Source organism: Globicephala melas, chromosome 3, assembly GCF_963455315.2.
Source record: "Globicephala melas chromosome 3, mGloMel1.2, whole genome shotgun sequence".
Lineage (NCBI taxonomy): Eukaryota > Metazoa > Chordata > Mammalia > Artiodactyla > Delphinidae > Globicephala > Globicephala melas.
In genome coordinates, this window is record NC_083316.1 from 126,753,702 (window position 1) to 126,776,664 (window position 22,963).

General features: G+C 52.7%; 1 protein-coding gene across 3 annotated transcripts in view; it reads right to left on the reverse strand.

Moving 5' to 3' along the window:
- The window catches only part of ANXA6 (annexin A6), a 51,736-nt gene extending 28,892 nt beyond the window's left edge, over positions 1-22,844 (reverse strand). For 2 of the 3 annotated variants that reach the window (XM_060296489.1, XM_060296487.1), the window contains exons 1-11: positions 22,697-22,844; positions 13,495-13,538; positions 7,846-7,936; positions 7,051-7,145; positions 6,103-6,216; positions 5,028-5,118; positions 4,029-4,108; positions 2,281-2,337; positions 1,358-1,451; positions 834-929; positions 146-204 (exon numbers count right to left, since the gene is read on the reverse strand). In XM_060296489.1, coding sequence (XP_060152472.1) covers positions 146-204; positions 834-929; positions 1,358-1,451; positions 2,281-2,337; positions 4,029-4,108; positions 5,028-5,118; positions 6,103-6,216; positions 7,051-7,145; positions 7,846-7,936; positions 13,495-13,512 — 795 coding nt within the window. In that variant the 5' untranslated portion in view covers positions 13,513-13,538; positions 22,697-22,844. Of the gene's footprint in view, positions 1-145; positions 205-833; positions 930-1,357; positions 1,452-2,280; positions 2,338-4,028; positions 4,109-5,027; positions 5,119-6,102; positions 6,217-7,050; positions 7,146-7,845; positions 7,937-13,494; positions 13,539-22,232; positions 22,342-22,696 lie in introns of those variants that run through there. The other variant, XM_060296488.2, reaches the window with a different exon arrangement.
- Between the last annotated feature and the right edge of the window lie 119 nt (positions 22,845-22,963).

Consider the following 22,963-nt stretch of genomic DNA (forward strand, 5'->3'; position numbering starts at 1 on the left):
GTGGCATCACGCTGTCCTGTGGTCAATGCCTTGAACACTCGCTTTGGCCGGTGGACCCCAAGGATTTGTCAGACTCCCAACAGTCCTGTGGAGGCGTGCAGAGCCCCCATCCCCCTACCTCACTCACATCAACCCCACCACGCACCTTCATGGCCTTGAAGAGCCTTTCAGCAAAATACTCTGGGGTGCTCCGGACGCACTTCACTGGGAAGAGGGAGGAAGAGGTAGTTATTCCGGCTGCCTCGGAGGGACGAAGGGGTGGCCCGAGCCCTTTTTTGTTTCCGTTCCTTGGGGGTCACCAAGTTCAAACCTGGGAAGAACCTGGCTCCTGAAAAGCCGCAGTCCTAGAGCACCCCAGACCCACCACTTTTATCACAAACCCAGGGGACAGAGAAATCAGAAAATGGGTCTGTTGTAATGTGGGGAGTGTACTGCAAGGACCCCCTTCCACTTTCTAGTCCTTTGGGGTTTCACAGGGAACCGGGTCAGGTGGGGAAGCATCTGGGATGGGGCTGGGAAAGGTAGTTCCTCAACAGAAAGGTACCAGCTGAACCTCTGGATCTTGCTGGCAGAGCGGGCTAGAACCTGACTACTTTAAATAGGGTTGGTGGGGGATAGCTCTGGGCAAGATGAGGGCTGGGCCGTAGCTCTCCCCCAAGAAACACATACACACAACCTACCCCAGGCTCAGACATACTGACTCTTGAAATATCTGGCTTGCAAACAGACAATCTGGTTTTCTCCTTCCCACCTCCATACCACACAATTCCCCGCTCCTGTGTCAGAATCCCTGAATCCCTCAAAGGCCCCAGGAATGCAATGTCAGGACGTACCCACAGCAAGCATCAGCTTCTCAAAGTCCCCGGACAGCTCCCCTCGGATGCTGGCTTCGATCGGCTTCCCCGTGGTCTTCAGATACTGATCAAACACTGTGTCCGACAGACAGAAAGGGGTGTCAAGAGTACCCCCATAACACTGGGAGGAATGGGGACTTCAGAAGGGGAGGCACAGTGGCCAGGACCGGAGTGCCACCATGAATGTAGGGCTGGCACCTAGGGAGGGGTCAGGGAGGTCGTGCACATCACCGGCCACCATGCAGCCTCTCTGCGTCTGCTGTGAGGGACTGTGTACACCTCCTGCTCCAACATGAAGACAGGACTGGTACTGAGATGGAGGGGCTGAACATCCTGTTAAGCCTCTCATGAGGGCCTATACAAACCACCAACTAATAAAATCAAGACTAGTGTTTGGGTTGTGGATGGGGCAGCTATCATGCTCCCTTAGCAGAAAAGGAAACGAGAAAGGGACTCTTGGCATAACTCGAAGGGGGCAGCGGTAGGTCTTTTCTGGCGCTTACCCAACCGAAGGTGCTGCTTGCTACGATTTCCCAAAATGTAAATGAACTGGGCTTCATCTGTTCCCCATTTCAGTTCCCCTGCCTCATACAGGTCCTGAAGGGGAAGAGGTGAGACTTAACTAAAAGAGGAAACCGCAGGAGACAGAACTCACCAGCCAAGCCACTCAGAACTGCTGCCAGATCCCTGAACATGCCATTAATTGGTGGCCTCAGGACATTTGCATATACCTGTACAGCTTTCTCCCTTTCTTTCTGGGGAAACTCCTACTCAAACTTCAGGGCCCAGATTAAATGTCCCATTTGTTCTCAAAGCACTTCCTGATGTCCCTAGGCAGAGTTCTCTTTCCTTCCCTCTCTCTTCTAGGCTTCCTGTTTCTTTATAGCTTTGATCTAGTGTATATTATAATAGTTATATGCCTTGCTTCCCACTATGACATGGGCTCCTCGAGAACAGGAATTATGTCTTACATTCTCTGTATCTACTGCTGCAGTGTTACTGGCACATAGTGGGGGCTCAAAACACCTGGAATGTATGGTATATCCACAGAGAGGGTGTTTGTGTGATTAATATATGCCTGTCTCCCCAGTACTGTCCAACTTTGTTCATTTAGGATTCCCCAATGCTTGGCAGAATGCCTGGCACATAGTAAGTGTTCAATAAATATTAATTAACTGAATGAATAAATGAACAAATGATGAAAAGCTCCAAAATACATCTCACCAACTTTACATACTGTGTACCTTTGAAAGCTAACTTAAGTCCTTTCTTCAACAAAGCACTGTATAAATGATGGCTGTGAGTCAGTTATTTCTGGCATCTGATGCAAATTACTCTGCCTCCAGCCCTTCCCTGCATGCCCAACCTCTCCCCTCTCTCAGGGCTGCCTCGCTGTGCCCGGGGACCTCCACTGGTGCTGATTTACCTGGACGTCCTGCTGCACCAGGTCCTCGCTCACTACATCATCCTCCTCCCTGGTTCCCTGGGCAGAAAGACAAGGAACACATGGTTCAGATACCAGAGCCAAGACAAAGCCTAGATGCCAGTGGTAGAGACAGGGAGGACTGGGAAAACCGTGGTGGCCCAGAGTGTCCAGGAGAAGAGACTGACAGCAGCCACTGGATCAAGACCACAGCACCTGGGAATTCCCTGGGCGGTCCAGTGGTTATGATCCGAGCTCTCACTGCTGAGGGCCTTTGTTCAATCCCCGGTTGTGGAACTAAAATCCCCCACGCCACGCAGTGCAGCCAAAAAAAAAAGAAAAAGAAAAAAAAAGACCACGGCATCTATTTTGCAGCAAATCATAAGGCCCCTCCCACTGGCTTCCCCCTCATCCTTGGAGCTTGGACCAAACAGAGGAGTCCTGAGAATAACCAAGGTCTTCCTAGGTGCCTCCACCCCATACTGGGCTCCTAGTTATGTGGGCAGAGGTCAAGCCTATGCTTATCTCCTGTTCCCCCTGAACTGTGCATTTCACGATCTCAAACCCCCTGGTTCTCTTTGGGAGCGAGCCTAAGGAGACAGAGCCGGTACGCTTACAATCCGTGCCATGTAACCGCCTGCTGGATGTTAGATATTGAGGAGGCCACACCTTTGACTCCAAGATACAGGCTGGCACGCTCCTGTCCGGAACATGAGCTTTGAAAATGGGGGCAAAGGCCACGCTTTCCCACTCTTGAAGAGCATCTCCTGATAATTCCGCAGCTGCTTAATACCGAATGAGGATAGTTATGGTAACAAGAGGAAAAGAACTGGGAGCAGCTGCTGTAAGATGAGGGGAGGGAGGGCAATGAAAGGAACAAAGAGGTGGCTTTATATATAAACCTTCCTAAAAGTTTGGTCCTTGGAGCTGGACTTGAGATACCTCAATGCCTGTTCCCAAGGGGCTGAGCAGGGAGAGGAGAAGCAGCAGGGTGGGATGTGTACTCCAGCCACTGCAGTCGCGCAGAATGCAGGCCTGCTGTTGCCAGAGCTTTCGATTATTCAAAAGAATCTAGAGATCTGGTTTTGGACCAAAATCTCCCGAGTTTTAAATGTTAGCAACTAACTCAAAGTGTTTTTTTAAAAAAAACGTATGTGGGGGGAAATGAACAAAGGAAGAAACCCAACTTGGGCAGGCAGAACTCAGCCACGGACACCAGTGTGCAGCATCTTTACGCTCTTTTTTATGTCATCCGTGGGTGGGAGGGAGTAGCAGGGCTTGGCTATGGGGGAATGCCACGCAGGCAGCTCCAGAGATGCTATGACCCCGCTGGCGCCCCTGCTGGTGAGCTCAGGTAGGTGCAGCGGCTGGGGAAGCCTTGGCAGGAGCGAGGCTGGAGAGGAGGGGGAAGGGGTACGTGCGGAGAGAGGAAGGAGGACACAGGAGCACAAGAGAGACAGGGTATGTGAAAAGAAATGCAGGTCACCTGCCTGTGCAAGCCACGGGGGACAGAATAGACCCTGGACGCTCAGATTCCACACCCAGGTGAGCCAGAGAGAAACCATCTCAAGTTTGAGGATAAGATGGGCAGAGGGAGCGGGGAGGCCACAAAACACCAAGGAGGACTTTACATGTGAAGAACCACCAAGGAGGCCCTCACGGGCCACCCTGTTTGGGAAAACAGGGAGAAGGTGCTCACAGCCCCCTGCACCCTGGCAGAGAGCTCGGGGAGGACCCCAAGGTGGACCAACCTGCAGCAGGACCACGAGCATCTTCTGGAAGTGACCAGAGGTGTCCCCAATGACGTCAGCCTCCAGGTCTCGCTCGTAGGCTGTGGGGAAGGAACACAAGCTCTAGTCCCATCCCCAGGACACCCCAGGAAACCAGGATAAAAGTCCCTGCTGCCCCTAAAATGATCAGATATTTGTTACAAATCCCAGTCTCCGTGACAGCCATGGCAAGACCTGGGGTGTATTTTCACAGTTCTCTGTACTGATCCATGATGTGATGAGATGGAATCTGCCCACGTCTCTCTGTCCCTACCTGCGCTGTCCTACCCCAGACACCGTCGTTGCTCACCTGGAGAGTGGCTACGGCCTTCTGACTGTTCTCTCTGCTTCTCCAATCCACAGCAACATGGGTGACTGTCTTAAAGCCCACATTCATCGTGGGCGCCTGTTTCCCACTGGGCTTGGAATAAACACTGTCTCTCTCTCTTGGCCTACACGGCCCTGTGTAATCCGGTCCTGCCCTAGGCTCTAGGCTCGCACTGGATACCAGGCTTATTCTGCTCAAGGGCCTTTGGTCTTGCCATTCCCTCTCCTGGGTCTTCTTCCCCACTCTGTGTACAACTGGATCCTTCTCATTTCCTCCCAAGACAGGCTTCCCTGACCACCTGTCTGAAGCACGTCCTCCCCAGTTAAAGTCGGATGCTTGTTCTCTGTTTGTTTCTTTCATAACACTTCACCACCACAAGTCATCGTCATGTTTGTTTACCTGTTTATTATCTGTATCCCTCACTACCTCGTTAATCTATAAGCTCTCAGGCAGGAACTATACGGATGCCCACCGCCATATCCTGAGAACCTAGCACACTGCCCAGCACGGAGCAGGTACTTATTGGATGGATGGACAGAACAGAGGGAAGGAGAAAAAAAAGGTGAATGGGTAGAGTCTTAGGGTCCCTACTCTTGTGATCAACTTCATTATGCATCTGAAAAACCCTGAATGGCCCCTCCCGCTCTTCTCACCATCTTTGTACGCTGCCACCAGCTGGTGGATCTGCTCGTTGGTCCGCGAAGCCAAGATCTCAATGAGGCACTTCTCATCGGTACCAATGCCCTGGGAGAGGGGAAGGGGCATGTGAGTCAAGGGTTGGGATGGGAGGCCACCAGCCCCGAGATGGGAACCTGGGGTGGTCAGAGCAAGGAAACCCGCAGCACTCAGGGTGCCCCTAACACAGCTCTTAGGCACCACGCTGGAGCTGCTGCCCTGAGACGGGGTTCTAGCGCCACCTCTGCCTGAAGCTTGCTTTGTGACTACTCATTAAAAAACTCTATCTTTCTGCACCTTTCTTTTCTCATCTATAAAATGGAGATGATACTAGTTGCAGATGATACTAGTTGCTCTACTGAACTCACAGGAAGAATGAGAAGGTGATAACCTCTTACATGGCTACGTTTAGTAGTTAGAAACAAATTCATGTTTACTAGCTCATCTGAGGCAAAGATCATAGCACTTTATAAACTGTAAAGTGCTAAGTACACTCGAGGGCATTTGGTCTCCCGCCGCTTGGTGGGGAGCGACTTTCTACTTCCAGTAGCCTGGGCTGCCCCTCAGATCCTGAACACACCTCCTCAGCCGCTGCTGCCCTTTCCTCTCCAGCCCACTCTGATCAAACCAAATCCTCTCCAGGCTCTGGGCCCAGCTCGATCCTCTCATCTTCTGTGACGCCCTCTCCAGCCACCCCGAGCCCAGGGCCTGTCCTCATGACCTCCTTTAACATGCCCTTGCCCTCTGGGTGTTGGACACAATCTGTCTCCACTTCCCTGTGTCCTGCTTCCTCGGGACTGTAAGCTGCTGGGGTGGGCGTGTGGGCCAAGGGCCCCATTTCACAGGGTGGGCCTCACACCGACACCTGTCCCACCTCTGTCCATCTGGAAGAGACCGTGGCGCCCCTCTGGGATAGGATTTGGGCAAGCTGCCTCCAAGCAGCGCACACACGCGGGGTGGGTGCACGGCTCACTGAACGCTTGCTGGAGAGGTTGGAATCTCCCATTAACCACGCCCCCAACCCTCACACATGCGCAGACCCACGCTTCATACCGAGATGGCGTCTTTAATTTCTTTGGCATCACTATAGGCAGGTGGCCTCATGAGACCCACAATCAGTCGTTCAAACTTCCCTGTCAGCTCGTACTTCAAGTCTGCAATGAGGTCCTGGTTGCGGAGCAGAGGGAGGAGGAGATAGAAGAGCAGTTATAATGATAAGGATTACATTTAATGAGCACTTACTCTGTACAGGCACTGGACTAAGTAATCTCACTTAATCCTCATTCGTGGAGGTACGTACTATCATCAGCCTTCAGAAATGGGTTTAGAGACATCAGGTAACCTCCCCAGAGGCACGCAGCTAGCAAGTGGCAGGATTCAAGTCCACAGCACTGTGCCTCTTCCCCGCCGTTGTCTGTTTATTTGTTCACTGTGTGTCTCTCCCACGGTCCGTGAGTCCATAGGGTTAACACCCTCAGGTCATATTCACCTGTGTAGCCCTAACCCCTAACACAGTGCCCAGCGTAAAGCAGGTGCTCTAAATGTTCCCATGGCTGAATGGCCCCTGCCTGAGAGAAGAAAAAAGGAAGGGACTTCCCTGGTGGCGCAGTGGTTGAGAATCCGCCTGCCAATGCAGGGGACACAAGTTTGATCCCTGGTCCGGGAAGATGCCACCTGCCACGGAGCAACTAAGCGCCACAACTACTGAGCCTGCGCTCTAGAGCCCGTGCGCCACAACTACTGAGCCCACGCGCCCGCAACTACCTAAGCCCTTGCTCGGCAACAAGAAGCCACTGCAATGAGACGCCCACGCACCGCGATGAAGAGTAGCCCGTGCACAGCAACAAAGACGCAACACAGCCAAAAGAAAAAAGGAGGGCGGAAGTGCCAGCACAGAGGCTGACCTGGAGTAAAATACTCAGAAAAGGCCCTGAACACACAGGTGAATGAAATCATTCACCACCACCCCCATCCCACCCGCCCTCTGGTTGCCATGGTTACCTTGCCATAGAGGGACTTGTAGTTCTGGCAGATCTCCTGCCTCTGCCTGTTGCTCCGGGAAGTAATCAGCTCCAGTATGGCCTCCTTGTCACTGCCTAGAAGAGGGGAGGCACCCGTCACCCTACCCCAACCTGCCTCCAGGAAGCCCACCAGGGCTGTTCCCTGCAAGTCCTCAGCATCAGCCTTCTGCTCACGTGAGGCAGTGACGTTGGAGGGGGGAATCTATGGGGACCTGACAAGCCACCACTGAGAGAGATCCTAGCACATGGAGTATCTGAGCTCAGAGGGCCCGTGATCTAGCTCATCACACGGATAAGGAAACTGAGGCCCAGAAAGGAGCAACAACTCACCCAAGGTTTCTAATGAGCCTGGCTTAGAAAAACCCAGGTGTCCTAACGCCCAGGACAGGGTTATTTCAGTGATAGGGAAAAGAAAAGAGAATAAGCAGCAAATTCAGGGTAGTGCTTACCCCCAAGAGAAAAGACAGAGTGATGCTATCAGGAGGGCGACCCACCATGGAGGTTTCAACTATAGGAGGAAGTAAGTGCTATTTCTCAAGTTGGGCGGCAGGTCTATGGGTAAAGTTTCTCCTACTCTTTAGATCTTTTTATTCGAATAGTTCATTATAAAATTATAATAATAAAGAGAGGAGACCAAAGAATGACCGAGGACATCTCACCATCCCACCCCACCGCCCACCAAAAGGGCTATCCTTTTGGTATGGGGACACCCTCAAGCCCAGTTGAATCCCGCTTCTCTTCCTGAGGGCCCCACTCCTGGGGGCCGAGCACCCACCGAAGCCCTTCATGGCGTTGTACAGAGTCTCGGCATCCTGGCTGGGGTCAAAGTCGGGGAAGTCGTGAATGGAGCCGCGGTACCTGGCGCCCTGTGGAGAGAAGAGCAGAGGGTGAGGTGCTGGCCCTGAACGGGGTTCCCAGCCCTGGCCACAGGATACAGGTCCCCGCTGTCCCTAAAATGATCAGATATTGGTTACAAATCCCAAAACTCAGCCTCCATAATGGCCACGGCAAGACCCAGGGGTGTATTTTCACAGTTCTCTGAAGAGACCCGGGACGTGGTGAGATGGAATCTGCCCACTTCTCTCTATCCCCACCTGCACTGTCCTACCCCAGACACCGTCGTCGCTCACCTGGAGCGTGGCTGAGCTCCCTGCCTCTTTCTGGCTACAGAAAGCCCGGGCAAGGGTACGGAGGACTCTCCCTGTACCTCCTGCCACCGCCTGCCCCAAGGGTGGTACCATTTCCCCACGGGAGGAGCGCTCGGCCAAGCCCCCGGCTCTGCACCACTTTCCCAGGAGCCGGGAGAGATAAAACCCAGACTGAGTGCAGGGGGTGGGAATGATTCCTGCAAAAGTAACCAGAGCTCCACATATGTCTATGTACAAAGCCCTTTCACCTCCACGAGTGTGATTTTTTTAGTGTCTTGTAGAAGCGCTTCAGATGATCTCTATCATGGAAACAAAGAAACCAAGCCCCACAAAGGGAACACTTGCTGGGGTCACACAGAACCCACATCTCTCTCCAGTTCCTCTTTGCTCTCTAGCTCCAGAAACCTTGCAGCTGCCAGCTTCTGAGGGTGGGGTCCTGGCCCAGGGTGGGGGGCCCAGAGCCACCCTCAGAATCAACACCCAGATGAGGTGCTGCTCTTCTGGGCCCAGTAAACTGAGCCATGAACTGGCATCTGAGGACAAGCTGGCTGGGTCCTTGGGACAAAGGCAGGGAGAGGCAGAGCCAGAGAATCTTAGACATCGAAGCTGAATGCACAATGGGCTGGTTCACAGAGAAGTCAGATATGGGTCAGCCATGGGGCCCCGGAGAGCAGCGAGAGCTGGGATAGCCGTGGATACCAGAGCCCAGGGCACTAAGCACACAGTGCAGTGACAGGGCACTTAGCCTGTGCCAGGTCCGATGTGAGGGGCCGAAGATTCAGGGAGAAAGAAGACCCGAGCCTGACTTTCATGAGCTTCTGACCCAGTGGAGGAGAGAGACTAGAACACAAATTAGCATAGAGCTCGTAATAAATACCCCACGACAGAGGCAAAGCGACTTGGGAAAACAGTGGAGGGCAATTCCAGGTGCATGAGGGAACCAGGACAGGCTTCATGGGAGGGGCAGGGTGGCTCGCATAACTGTGCCTAGAGCAGTAAGAAGTGCACGGCAGCAAATGAGCCTCCGACCACCTCCTGTGTCTCCCGGCACCTGCACTGCAGGACCCGGCCTGGCATTTGAACGCTCTGTTGGTTTATGTCAGCCGTTGCCGGCTCCTCCAAGGTATGCATGCGTGGGTGCAGGGTTGCTATTTAAAGTTCTGGCAGGGAGGATGACCAGAAAGGGAAACGGCCCTCTTCCCGCCACCCGTGAATCCCCTGCAACCTGATCACACCGCTGGGCAGAGAAAGAAAGAGTGACACACGCCAGATACCCAGACCAGAAAAGAGATACTCCCTTTAGAAAGCTCCACGCGTACCTGTCTTGATGTATTCCCAGCAGCTAGCTCAAGGCTTGCCACAACTAGGCACCATTTGTTTCCTAGGTGGATAGGTGTACGGGCAGACACAGGACTGTGAACATACCCTGAGCAATCAAAGAAGACTTCCTGGAGGAGAAGGCTAAGCTGAGCCCTAAAGGATGAGCAACAGCTGGCCCAAGGGGTGGGGGAGGGAAGGAAAAGGCTTCATACAGAGAAACAGCATGGCAAGGGCCTGGCGCCAAGAGCATACAAGAACAGTCAGGAAAGCAAGCCCAGATTCTTCAGGGCTCTTGCAGATGCCCAAAGTTGCCAAGATCGTGGGATTGTAAGTGGGCAGGAGGGAGGGAGGAGGAGAGGGGAAGGATGGAAGCGGAGCCCCCAGGAAGAAGGGAAGAGGTCCCAGCAGTAAGCTGACACCTTCTCTCCTGCTTCTGCTCCCCCCTCTTCCCTCCTCACCCAGTGCAGTGGTTGAGGCAGCATTTGGGGCAGAGGCTGCAGCTGAAAGATGAGGCCATGCCATGCTGGAGAACAGGAAGTCCAACTGCTGACACAAGTCCCGATCAAAACGCTCCCTTAGGGCTTCCCTGGTGGCGCAGTGGTTGAGAGTCCGCCTGCCGATGCAGGGGACACGGGTTCGTGCCCCGGTCCGGGAAGATCCCATATGCCGCGGAGCGGCTGGGCCCGTGAGCCATGGCCGCTGAGCCTGTGCGTCCGCAACAGGAGAAAACGCTCCCCTTAGAGGCGGGCTTGGCCAGCTGCAAGTCGGTCTCTCTCCCATGTGGCTCTTTGCACAACAATAGTAAGTAGCCCGTCAGACTAGTTATCCCAGCACCCTGCAGGATCACAGCCACGGGGAGAGGGCGGCGCAGGGGGGCCCCAGCACTGGTCACATTTAGAGACGCAGGGACAGTCCTTCAAATCACCCAGGTTTCCCATCATTGGTCATTCTCACACCAACCTGGTGAATTTACATCTCCCAGTGCCACCTGCACAGCTGTCCCCACTTCTCCACCTCACCCTGACCGCCTGCCACTCCTCTGGCACACAGGTTCCTGGCCTCAAGTACCGGCGAGGGGAGGGGAGAGAAGAGGAGAAAGGACTTTCTACCCTGAAATATTCAGCAGGCCCCAGTGCCAGCTGGTGAGCAGCCTGGACCCCAGGCTCCACCCAGGCTGCTGCTAGAGCAGGAGTCCCGAGGCCGCTCGGAAACCTAAGCCACATGAGTCAGAGAGGTGGCTGCCCCACCAGGACTCCACCTGGAGCAGGCCCGACCCAGGTCTCCCACCAACACCTGCCACTCTCGCCCTGTCCCCTCACCTTCACGTCAAACCCAGAACATCCCTGTGAAATGAAGGCCACAGAGCCATGCCTCTGGGCCTTTCTATGACACCACACTATTTCTTTATGACTTTGGGCCTCAGGGTCCCCCCTTCTGGAAGGACAGAGGGAGAACTGACACAGAGATCACAGTAGAAGTAACTGGGGGCGGCCTGGACCAGAGAAAAGAGGGAGTGGCTTGTTCTGTGCCTCTGTGTGTGTGTGTGTGTGTGTACACGTGTGTGCACGCATGTGTGTGTTGGGAAGGGGTGCACAGGAGCAGAGTTGGGGTGCTAATAATTGGGAGCATTAGACACAAACTTCAGCTCAGTGGAAGGAAGACCTTTCTCACTCTTCCCTAGCACAGGCAGTACCCGACTAATCCAACTTCGATTATTCGAAAAGTGATACACTTTAAGTAGAAACTGTACTTCGAATTGTACATTTTGATCTTCTCCTGGGCTTGCGATATGCTGTAGGGTCGTCTCTCACGATGCTGGGCAGCAGGGGCAAGCCGCAGCTCCCAGGCAGCCACGCGACCACGAGGGTGGTCATCGAATACACCGACGGCGATTCTGTACCCAACCATTCTGGCTTTCACGTTAAGTACCGTATTCAATACATTACATGAGATATTCAACACTTTAGTATGAAATAGGCTGTGTGTTAGATGACTTAGCCCAACAGTAGGCTCCTGTAAGAGTTCTGAGCACAGTTAAGGTAGATGAGGCTAAGCTCTGACGGTCAGTGGGGTCGGTGGATTAAATGCATTTTCAACGCATGATGTTTTCAACTAACCATGGGTTTACTGGGAGGTAACCCCACTGCAGGTCAAGGAAGACCTGTATTGTCTTCAGCCACCTTCTTCTTTCCCCCGACCCTTGCACTCCAAGCATCCAAATTGCTTTTACTGACCTGCACACATGTTCTCTCCCCTCTGCCCCTCTGTTCCAGCATCCCCTCTACCTAAAGCACTCTCAGCTCCCTTGCTCTTCCTCAAGTAACTCTCTCCGGGCAACTTTTCCTACTTCCTCAACCTGCGTGCCCCCAGAGCTCCTTTACTGCTCCCACTAGAGCATTAGCACTGTGCATGGGGGCTCCAACGCATCCCATAGGATAAGGGACGCCCTAAGGCTCTGCCATCCTAGGACTCTTGCTTGTAGGATGTCTGTGGCTGCTGGTCCGTGGCGACAAGAAAGCACAGGTCTGCTAGGCAGACAGCAGGGTCTGGGAGCACTGGTGCAGGAGTCCAAAGATATGTGCCCTAGGTCCTGGCCACCCTGGTCTCCCAGGACCTGATCTGTCCACTTGGGTCATCCAGAACCCTGCAATTCGAATGCCTCTCAGGAAGTAACTCTGGGATGATTACTCATGGGAAATGGGTAGCAACAACAACTACGCCTTGGATCTTTGTCTATAACCACTAGCACTCTCTCCTGGTCAGAGAGGCCACTTGTGCAAAGTGTGCTCCTCAGAGGCCGACAGGGAGGCCACGGCTAAGTCTTTTTTGAGTACTGATCCTACATCATATAACACACTGTGCTCTTCAAAAATTGTGAATAGACTTCCTTAAGGCCCTTGTTCATTGGGTGGCAAGTCATGAAGATGGGGACAAAGTTTAGCTATCACTGAGCTCAATCACCTCCTAATGGAAACTGGGGCCACAGAGAAGGTAAAGGACTCACCCAAGATCACACAGCTCCTGTATTATGTCTGTGGCCAATAGCTCTACGATTGACATGAGGGACCAAAGGGGCCAAGTCAGGGGTCCCTTTGTTTTATTTTCCCTTTTCAACCCCACTGTTGCAGTGACCACGTCTTTTTCTCTAAGGCCAGCCAACAGGGCAAACCCTGGCCCAGAGCAACACCTAGCTCTGACCAAGGACGGAACCTAATCCTGGCCACACACAGGAGTAAAAGCTTTGATACACCTCAAATTCCACAGCCCAGCAAAGCGCTCAGACAGCATGAAAGACTGGTGTCTCCCAAGCCAGGGAAACTTAATCCCAAATGCATGTGACAGAGAGGACCCAAATCCACCTCCAGAGCAGAGAGGACCCTCTCTAATGCTTTTGCCTATCCAGTATCCATCTCCCTTCCTGGGGGAACCACTCTTGGGCCAGGCAGTTCAGGTGGGACCAGCTCTACCACCTGGATCCAAGTTACCCAGGCCCAGCCAATGAAAACCAAACCCAAGACTTTCCCTGGAATCGTTTGGTATAAATTATGTTGTATCCTGCACGCTGCCCAGGAAGCAGAATGGAAGCCTAGAGCTGCTGCTGATGGCTAGTATGAATAATTAAGGAAGAATGTGTCCAAGAATGAAGCCACCCAGAGGAGGCCCAGTTCACGGAGGCAGGATCATGACAATATCACATGGGCCCCTGGATCCAGCCAGACCTGAAGCCCTGGGCTTCTCAGTCATGTGAGCCAATACACCTCCTTTCTGCTTAGGATGTTGTGTGTTGTCATCGGTCACTTGCATCTGAAAGAGCTGTGACTTATATAATAGGAGCAAGCAAAGCCTGAGAACCTCTCCAGCTCTTTTGTAACTGAAGGTACCAGGGATCTGTGCTGCAGGCACAGTGAGAAGCCCAGGCCCAGGGGAAGGACTATAGGAGGGGAAAGCCTCCTTACCTGTGCTAGCTTGGCCATGGTCTCGAGTTCTGCAGCAGACAACACTGTGGAGAAAAAAGAATTGCCATGAGATTCCTCTGCACTCTGATTCCCTCCATTCTTTCCCCTAAATTTCCTCAGCCTCATTCCCTTCAAGGGAGAGTGTGCTCCCGCAGCTGTTTTCCAGCTGCCTCCAGCCCTTCAGGTTAAATCACACCCAAAGACCCAGCTCAGGGCCAGGTGCAGTTTTTGGAGGATAATGGATGGACTAGCCAGTGTCCAGATGCTCACAGCAGGATGGGAAAGACTCTTGGAACCAGGAGAACTTGAAAGAGGGAAAGGGCACGACCACTAACCAGCACACTGCATAGCACAGGGAATTATATTCAATATCTTGTGATAACATAAAATGGAAAAGAATCTGAAAAAGCTGAATCACTCTGCTGTACACCTGAAACTAACACAACATTGTAAATCAACTATACTTAAATTAAAAAGAGACCCTGGGGCTTCCCTGGTGGCGCAGTGGTTGAGAGTCCGCCTGCCGATGCAGGGGACACGGGTTCATGCCCCGGTCCGGGAAGATCCCACATGCCGTGGAGCGGCTGGGCCCGTGAGCCATGGCTGCTGAGCCTGCGCGTCCGGAGCCTGTGCTCCGCAACGGGAGAGGCCACAACAGTGAGAGGCCTGCGTACCGCCAAAAAAAAAAAAAAAAGACCCTGAATTCAACAAAGTCTAGATCCCAGGGTCCATGCCATCTGCACCATGCATGCTCTCTTTCCAAGTCACCAAGAACAGTTCCAGAATTCGGGGCTTAACAGTCTGTAGATGGGCACCCTCAAGGGGCTCTGGGTCACCTGTTGCAAATATCTGACGGGCTATGGTTTCTTTAGCATCTACTCCTCTAAGGCACTGCTCTGGGCACTGAGGATATACCAGTAAATAAAAGAGACTTTCTAAAACATGTGCTTTGCTGGAGCTTCCTCTATAATGGGGAAGGATAACAAACATATGATAAAAACTAAGGAGAAAAGATGAAGCTTGGTTGGGAGAGAGTGACAAGGGGTGTGATCTCAGGTGGAGTGGCCAGAGGCCTCATGAACTACATGGCTACCTGAAGGCAGTGAGGTCAGTGTGGCTGATACAGCGGCAGGGAGTGGGGTGGGGACACTGGTAAGACGTGGCATCAAGGGACCAGTGCCTAAGGCCACTGTAAAGACTTGGGTTTTTCTCTGATGGGACAGATCATGGGTGAGGGTGGGCAACTGAACAAACAGGACACACGACCTCACTGAAAGGGGTGTCAGGACACAGGGTCTGCAGTGAAGGAATAAGAAACAAAGATATCTTATCTAAAAAGAAAGGTAAAAAGGGACATTGCTGCTTTGGAAAGGGGTTAGAGAAGGGGGAGCGGGGGAGCTACTGAGCACTCTCTGCAGGAGGGCAGAGATGGAAGAGCCACAATCTTCTTGGGATGTGAGGAGAAAGAAGGACCAGTGCTGTCCAGTGTAGTCAGGACTGCACGGTTTGATCTTTTTAAACCATGTCTACGTATTACTTTTTTAAAGTAAAAATAACAAACTCTATCAGACTTATATCCAGTAAGAGCTACAAGGAACTGAACCAGAACAGAGGGTAGAAACAAAGGAGATGCGTAACCTCAGTGTTTTCCAGTTCTTCACATACCATCACCCCTACGCCACCCCACCCCGCCAAAAAAAAAACAAAAAACAAGAACAACACTGAGGGGAAATCAGCCCCTGATCTCAGCCCATAATCCTGCTCTCTCACTCTGGGGCCACAGGAGACATGTGACACAGCAGGGAGAACACAGGTTTGGAGTCAGACAGACAGACCTGGATTCAAATCTGTTTTGTCCCTTACCAGCTATGTGACCTTGGGCACGTTGCTCATCTCTGAATTCAAGCTTATCTTAAGTACAGAACTGGGGCTTTCCCCTTTCTGCCTTGGAGAGTTGGAGGATGAGACCCAACTTATGTCAAGGCCAGGCCAGAGACGTAAATGGTGGCATTCAGTGTGCTAGGGGGACATTCTGAGGACAGGGCTTTGTCATGTTTACCCATGTGTCCCCACTGCCTGAATACAAGTCCCCCAAACTACAGTCAGCAGACAGATGTGAGATGATGGGCTTGGGGGTGAAGAGCAGAGGGCAGTGATCTGCCTGTAACCGCAGCGAGCTGACAGCAGAGCTTGAGGAAACCCTGCTGTTTCCCTGACAACCAGGGGCCCTTTGGTACAAACTTGAGCTCTCCTTAGGAAATAGAAACTCCCCCGAGGGGGAGCAGGAACCCACATCTACCCTAGGGTCTGGCCAGGAGCCAGCTCTGGGTTTCCCCAGGTCTGGGGGATGGTATGGGCAAAATACATGTGACACAGCAGGGAGAACATAGGTTTGGAGGGAGCTCCAGGGCCGGCAGAGAAAAAGGGACTGCATGAGGCCCAGGAAGTCAGCTGAGGCCCGTCTCCTGCACCTCCAGCCTCGAAGCATTTTCCTTTGGCCTTGTTGCTGGAAACTTCAGCTGCTGGCGGCAGCCCAGGCCCATCTGGACGGCTCAGAGGAGGAGCCTCCAAGTCTTTGGGAAAATACTCTCAGCTCTGAGAGCAGTTTATATGTGCCTCTTGTGAGTGCACGTCTTGTGTATACATGGAAAGCAAACTTCCAGAACTAGATGTTCTGATTGCAGTTCAGGGGGGCCAGGCTCCCACAGCCCCTCCTCTGAGGTTTCAGGGAAGCTCTGGAGCTAATCACAGAGGCGCCATCTACCCTGGCTTTACGAGGGGCTCTGATCCCTCCCAGGGCGACCCAGACCACACTTCCCAGGTTGCCTGAATAAATGTTTTATATCCAATGTTTCAGAACCCCAGAGGGCCCTTAACAATTACTTCCAAGCCCCTCACTTTCTAGATGAAGTAAAGGCATCTCAGGGAGGATAAGTGACTTGCCAGGCCCAGACAATGGCTCACATCCCTGCATCCCACCCCCGGGTAATAACACGCTGGGACGTTAGGAAGAGGCCGAAGGAAAAGACCCAGGTTCTGGTTCCCAGCCTGCCCCTCTGTAACCACAGACAAGCCAGGTTGTCTCTCTAGACCTCAGTTTCTTCATCTGCAGAATGTGGATAATATCACTCCCTCCTTGGGAAAAGCCAGAGTGGATGTGAGAGGCTTTTGTAGGTATCAACCAGGGATTTTCACAGCAAAATCTCAGAATAACAGTCCTAGGAGAGTTCTCCCCCAAGGCCACAGGACTCCTCTCTATCCCCACCCCACCCCCAATAGGCAAGTTTCACCATCTTGGTTGAAATAGCTTCTCAAGACTGGCAGGTATGGCCACTATACACCAGTGCCTCTCTCCTCTCAGGAACCCTAAATCTCTTTGGACCTGGATTTCCATGAAGGCTCATCATGGAAGATCATTCCAGAAACCCATTTTCCAGAAACCCATTCAACGATAGAGCTGATGGTGGCCTTGTGCTGCTGTGGCCACCTCCTGCCTCAGTCCTTTAGGCTGCAAGCAATCAGGACTCGCTCCAGAAGGAACACCCTGGGGTAGAGAATACCAGGGCTGGCTCAACCACCACTGCCTAACTATAGCATTGGGGAAACCGAGAGCCAGACAGAAGGTCTTGTCCAAGTCCTGCAGAAGGACTGAGTCACAGCTCTCCTCCCCACCAATTAGTAATTTTGTAAGTTACCTAAATATGAATCTCAGTTTCCACATCTACAAGATGCATATGAAGTCCCAAACATTTACAAAGGAGGCAGGGTGGCATTGTAATAAAGAATGTGGGCTTTGTAGTCATGGCCTGAGTTCAAATCCTGACTGCTCATGACCTTGGGGGAGTTACATCATTTCTCTCTGACTCGGTTTCTTCATCTCAGAAATGATAATCTCATAAGGTTTTTGTGAAAATTCAATGAAGTAAGGCAGGTAAAATACTTAGCATGGTCAGGTTCAGAGTAGATGTTTAATAAGTGGTAGCTTCTGTTATCACAATCACCGTTATTAGAGCAGTTGTCTCCAAAGTGGGGTACTGGGCACAGTGATCCATTGGGGTGCAGAGTGAGAATATTACAACTTTCTAAATTGATCTTGCCCTTTCATGTTCCATTGTTGATGTTCGCTATACATACATAAAGTTAAAGATGCGTATTAGGGCTGATACAAGTACACAATCAAGAGTTTGGACTTGGGACTTCCCTGGTGGTACAGGGGTTAAGACTCCACACTCCCAATGCAGGGGGCCCGGGTTCGATCCCTGGTCAGGGAACTAGATCCCACATGCATGCCGCAACTAAGAGTTCACATGATGCAACTAAGGAGCCCGCCTGCCACAACCAAAAAAAAAAAAAAGTTTGGACTCGATGGAATGAAGCAGAGGAAGGAGAAGAAAGAGGGGAGAAGAAACACCGGCATAAGAAAAAGCATTTCTGTTCTCAAGACGTAGCCTGTGGGCTTTGGTGGAACAGAGCGTACTTCTGAGAGGAGAGAGGAGATGTTGAGTATTAGGGGGTGAGATCAGGTGTGGAGGGTAAGGGCAAATTGAGAAAAATTTTATAACCTGGAAGATCACGCAAAAAACAATCACCCAGACCCCTGCGCCCCAAGAGTGCCGGAGGGACTCTGCCCACTCATCTCCAACGGCCCCCCTTCGATGCAGGCCCTCTGAGCTCCGCACTCATGGCCGCTGACACCCGTCCTGATTTGTCTGCCTTCGCCTTCCACCTCTTCACCCACTACCACACCCTCTCCCCCTAAACCAGGAATCTCTTCCACTGGCATTTTCTAACCAGCCTTCTAGCAACAAAACCAGTGCTTTTTCAATTCTGGCTTTATTAATACCACCTGGGGAGTTTTTCGAACTTACCAACACATAAGGCCACCCCCAGAGATTCAACAGGCCAGGGATGAAGCCTGGGCTTTGGTAATTTTTGAAAACTTTCCTAGGTGATTCTGCTAACTTTTCTAGGAAGCCAGGAGGGATTTCTCCCACCTCTGAACCACAGTGTGACTGTAAAACCATCTACTCGTGAGTGGCTTGGGTCAACCGTTGTGGATTTATCATTCCTCAATGAGATGGAGGCTGCTTGTCTCCAAGGTATTGTGAGAAGAAAAAAAAATCTGTAAAAATGCACGATAATTCTTAGAGACATGCTCATTCTGTCCCATCTGATAAAGGTTCAGTGGACTTCCCTTCCCTTCCCCCACCTCTGGTGGAAAAACAAGTTTGCCTCCATTTGTACATTCCTTTCAATATAAAGGCATCTGCTGATTCTCTTCTGAGCTGGTTCTAACATCTGCCTGGTCCAGTCACTGATTATTGAGTAGAATAAAATCTTTCACACATGATCATTTTTATATCTGAGGCATGATTTTACCTTTTCTTTAAAATTACTGTATATGCTTCCTTAATGTACCCTTACTACTAAGTGTGGTTCATAAGCATTGTTGAGTGAAAGGTACTGAGTGGTTTTCAGGCTTTCTTTAGTGACTCCCTTGAAAAATCATAGAATAAAAAGGAATCACCTTGCCTACTGGTTTTCAGACTCATTAAACAGCCAGGAGAGGAAATAACTTGAGGGGTTAAGTAACTTGCCCAGCTCATAAAGAAAGCTAGTGATTAAGCAGAGGCTCACTTTTCAAAACCTATTTATTGAGGGCCTCCTGCATGCCCATTGGCAGGAGGTGGGGGTAGAACAGACAATGAGACAGATGAATCTCCCACCCCACGAAGCTGACAAATTTTTGTGCAGTGATCTGCAAATTTTTTTGATCCTATACACCGCCAGTAACTAAGGAAAAAAAAAGATCATGATAAACAAACATATACATTTTTAAGCATAAGATTAAAAGCATATATAATAAGAAGTCTAAGTTTCTTCCAGCATCCCAGAAAATCATCTTAGTGCCTCCCAGGTTGTATGTACCCCCCTTTGGAGGCCCCTGGCCTACAAAATCTAGATCCTTCCCTTTCCCCTTTCCTGATGGCTCCTCCCCCAGTCTGCAGGGAGACACCAAAGACCAGCCCCTCCGCCCTCCAGGACCTGCCTTTAATGAAGCCAGAGTAAATGCCATTCCTGGCCCTGTGCCCGGGCACACCCCCCAGCTCACAGCACTAGGGTTTCTTAGAGAGCAGAGTCTTTCCCTCTCCTGACCCAGAATCATTGATCCTCAGGCAGGATAAGGCCCCAGGATATGGTCCAGGGGCCCCAGGTTTGGAGTTGGACTGGCCTGGGTTGGAATGCTCAGGTCACTTTTGTGAGAGATAGCAAAGCACAGTGTCTCCCAGTACAGAGGCAGGAGCCAGACTGCCTAAGATCAGAGCCTGACCTGTTATTTAGGAGCTGTGTGGCCTTGGGCACACACTTAACCTCAAATGTAAAATGGGGGATAAAAATTATGCTCACCTCAGAAGAGTTGTGGTGAGCGTGAAAAGAATTAAGACATATCTAGTGCTCAGAAGACGCCCTGGCACACAGGACGCCCTAGGTAAGTGTTAATATTCTTTCTATCCTAAACTTTTGAGGGCTGAGTTTCCACATCTGCAAAACGGGCGTGGTGACAGCATCTAACATAGGGTTCAGCCAAGGCCTGGTGAGTTAGAAGCGCTCAATAAATAATAAAAATGACTGTTTTACTATTATTTACGAGGACACCCATTTTGCAGATGAGGAACCTGAGGCTCGGACCACCTGCTTTCTCAAGCACTACACCCTTCTGGGGCACCACACCACAGAGCACTCGATTCTCTGGGCAGGGCACTCTACAGTTTACAAGGCACTTTTTCACATCTCCCATCTTATAATCTCATGAGGGGGCTATCAACCTCATCCTCATTTTACAGGCGGGGGATCTGAGGCTCTGAGAACCCAAGGACAGGCACTCCTCCTTAGCTAGTCTGGGGGTGGGGTGAGTGGGGAGGGTTCTCAAGCCCAGGAGGAAGGGGAATATGGCTGGATTCCAAACCAAGAAGTTTAAAAGGATGAATAAAGGCATCCTCACCCAAGACTTCCTCTCCTCTTTTGAGAGGGAGGTAGACAGACATGCTTGCTCGAAAATCAGGGTAGAGACCACATCCTGTGCTTTGTCCCCACCCAGGAAGCATCTTAGAGGGGTTGGGTGGGGTGAGGCTGGTGACACTACTGGACCTCCCTGGAAAATTCTAGAATGGCCATGAAGAAAAGCCAGGCAACTCCAACCCATTTTACCAGCTGGGTGCCCTGGGCACAGCTCTTGTCCCTCTAGAGAGGCAGGCACTAAGGCTCAGAGGGGTAGGCGTGTCCCCAGGGCTCCAGGTGGCTAGTGGCAGGGCAGAGGCTGGGACTGGGTGTGGCTGGAGCCTGGTGGCCCAGGGCTCCCTCTGGGTGCTGCAGTGCAGATGGTCCAGACGCTGGCGGCTACCCAACACTGCAGAGCTCCCCGACCCTGTCCCAGGAACAAGCCCCAAGAGGCCAGGTCCCCGACTTCCCAGGGACAGCCCCCTCCTCTGCACATTCACATCCACAGTCTGCCCCAGCAACAGCTGTGACCCTTACCCAGAAACCACAAATATTTTCTGTATCCCAGCAGCCCGCGCCTCGGGAACAAGGAGTGGAAGGCAAAGAAAGATGTCTGAGTGAATGTCACAGCTGCATAGGGGGATAGAGGCCTCTGCCCCACCCTACTCCCACCATCCTAAATCTTAGAACAGTTGAATTCTAGAACACCAGCGCTGCAAGGGGCAGCCAGTTCAGCAGACTTCGCCACAGAATGGTAACTGAAGCACAGAGAAGGAAGGGGCTTGCCCAAGGACCCCTGGCTCCTGGAACTGTGACCCAGCTTTCCACCGGCCCCTAGGCCAGTGCCCTCTGCCATGGCACAGGGCCTGCCAGCCAGAGGGGCAGGGTCCATGGCAGCTGAAGCTGCGCAGTCATTCACCTCCAAAGGGAGGGCTAAGCAGGTCACGATATCCCATTTGGGTCAGTGGGGCGGGCAATTTAAGGTGTGCTTTGGGTAGAGGGGAGAAGGGGAAGTGAGGGAAAAGGGCAGACCAGGGAAACCAGAGTTATTTTACAAACCCAGAAGCCATATGTCCAAATTTGGAATTGTCGGGGAAGACCCATCAGAGTTTAGAGAAAAGGAGGGGGAGGGAGGAAGCAAAGGGTGGATCCTCCCAAAGGACCCCCACCCCCACCCCGTCCCCTTGCACGGCCTAGCTGGGTAGGCCAGGCTTCCCAGGCCTGTAGTCAAGACTTCCAAACCTGTAATCATTCCTTGCAGCTGACAGATAAATCAATTTTCACAGCCATTGTTTCCTCTGAGAGGCTGGGTTTATCAGCTCTGGACTTGGGGAAGGAAACTGAGGCTCAGACAGGGAAAGCTACGGATTCAAGGTCACACTGCACGTTGTTGGTGGAGCTGGGATTCCGACTCAAGGTATTTCACGCCCACGCTCGCATCTGCGGAGTCATCTGAAGCCCCCAAGCTTTGGAAAGGCCGAAACTGGGCTGAGGGGGCGCAGGAAGAAGGGTGGGGCCTCTGGCCCAACACAAGGCCCCTGGAGCCCAGTTGGAGTCTCCTTTAGAGGCGAGGAGTGGCCCCAAGAGGGCGGGAGGGTCCACTGGGGCCCTGAGGTGTGGACAGCCGGTCCCCCATCAGCCTGCACACAAAGAGCCCTGCCCCAACGACCACCATTTCAGGTGCAGCGCAGGGTCCGACTCTTCTTGCCCTCAGTCTTCGGCTTCCGCTACACCCTTACCTGCGGGTCCGTCCCCTGTCCAGCTGTCTCCAACCCCGGGCCTTCAGAGTCGCTTTAGTCCCGCAAAGCACGGCCAGCAGCTTGCGTGGCCCCGGCCCAGGTGCCCCCCCGCCCCTCCACCACACCCTCTGCAGAGCCGGCCCTCCCCTCGCCTCGCCTCCCCTCGCCTCCCTTCCCTTCCCCTCCTTTCTCTTCCCTTCCCTCCCGCCCGCCGTCCGCCTCCGCTTCCCCGCCTGCGGCAGTGGATTTGCTCCACTATGCTGCGCAGACGCGCCCTGCCCGCGACCCACTCGGGTTCCCGCGCCCTCGGGTTCCCGGTCCCCGCGGCCCCCACCTCCCGCGCCCCTCCCCGGAGCCGGCGGCAGGCGTGGGTCAGCGATGACTGGGCATTTATGGCTCGCCCCCCGCATCCCTGAAGCCCGCCGGAAGGGGTGGGGGTCCACTGGAGCGATCCCGTCTCCTACCTCAACCTTCTCACCGCGCGGCGGAAGCCTCCTGTAGCGGACGGACAGACGAGCAGGCGGACGCGGAGCTCGCTGGGTCAGAGCCCGTTAGCAGCAGCAGCCGCAGCGCAGGGGCGGGCCGGGAGAACAGTCCTCGGCTCCCGGGCCGGACACGTGGCGCGCAAGGCCCAATCGGGCTCGTCCCGCCTCCCCCCCTCCCCGCCGACCCCACCCCCCCACCCCCCAGCCCCCGCCAAGTTCATTCGCTCCTGGAATCTTAGAATGTCA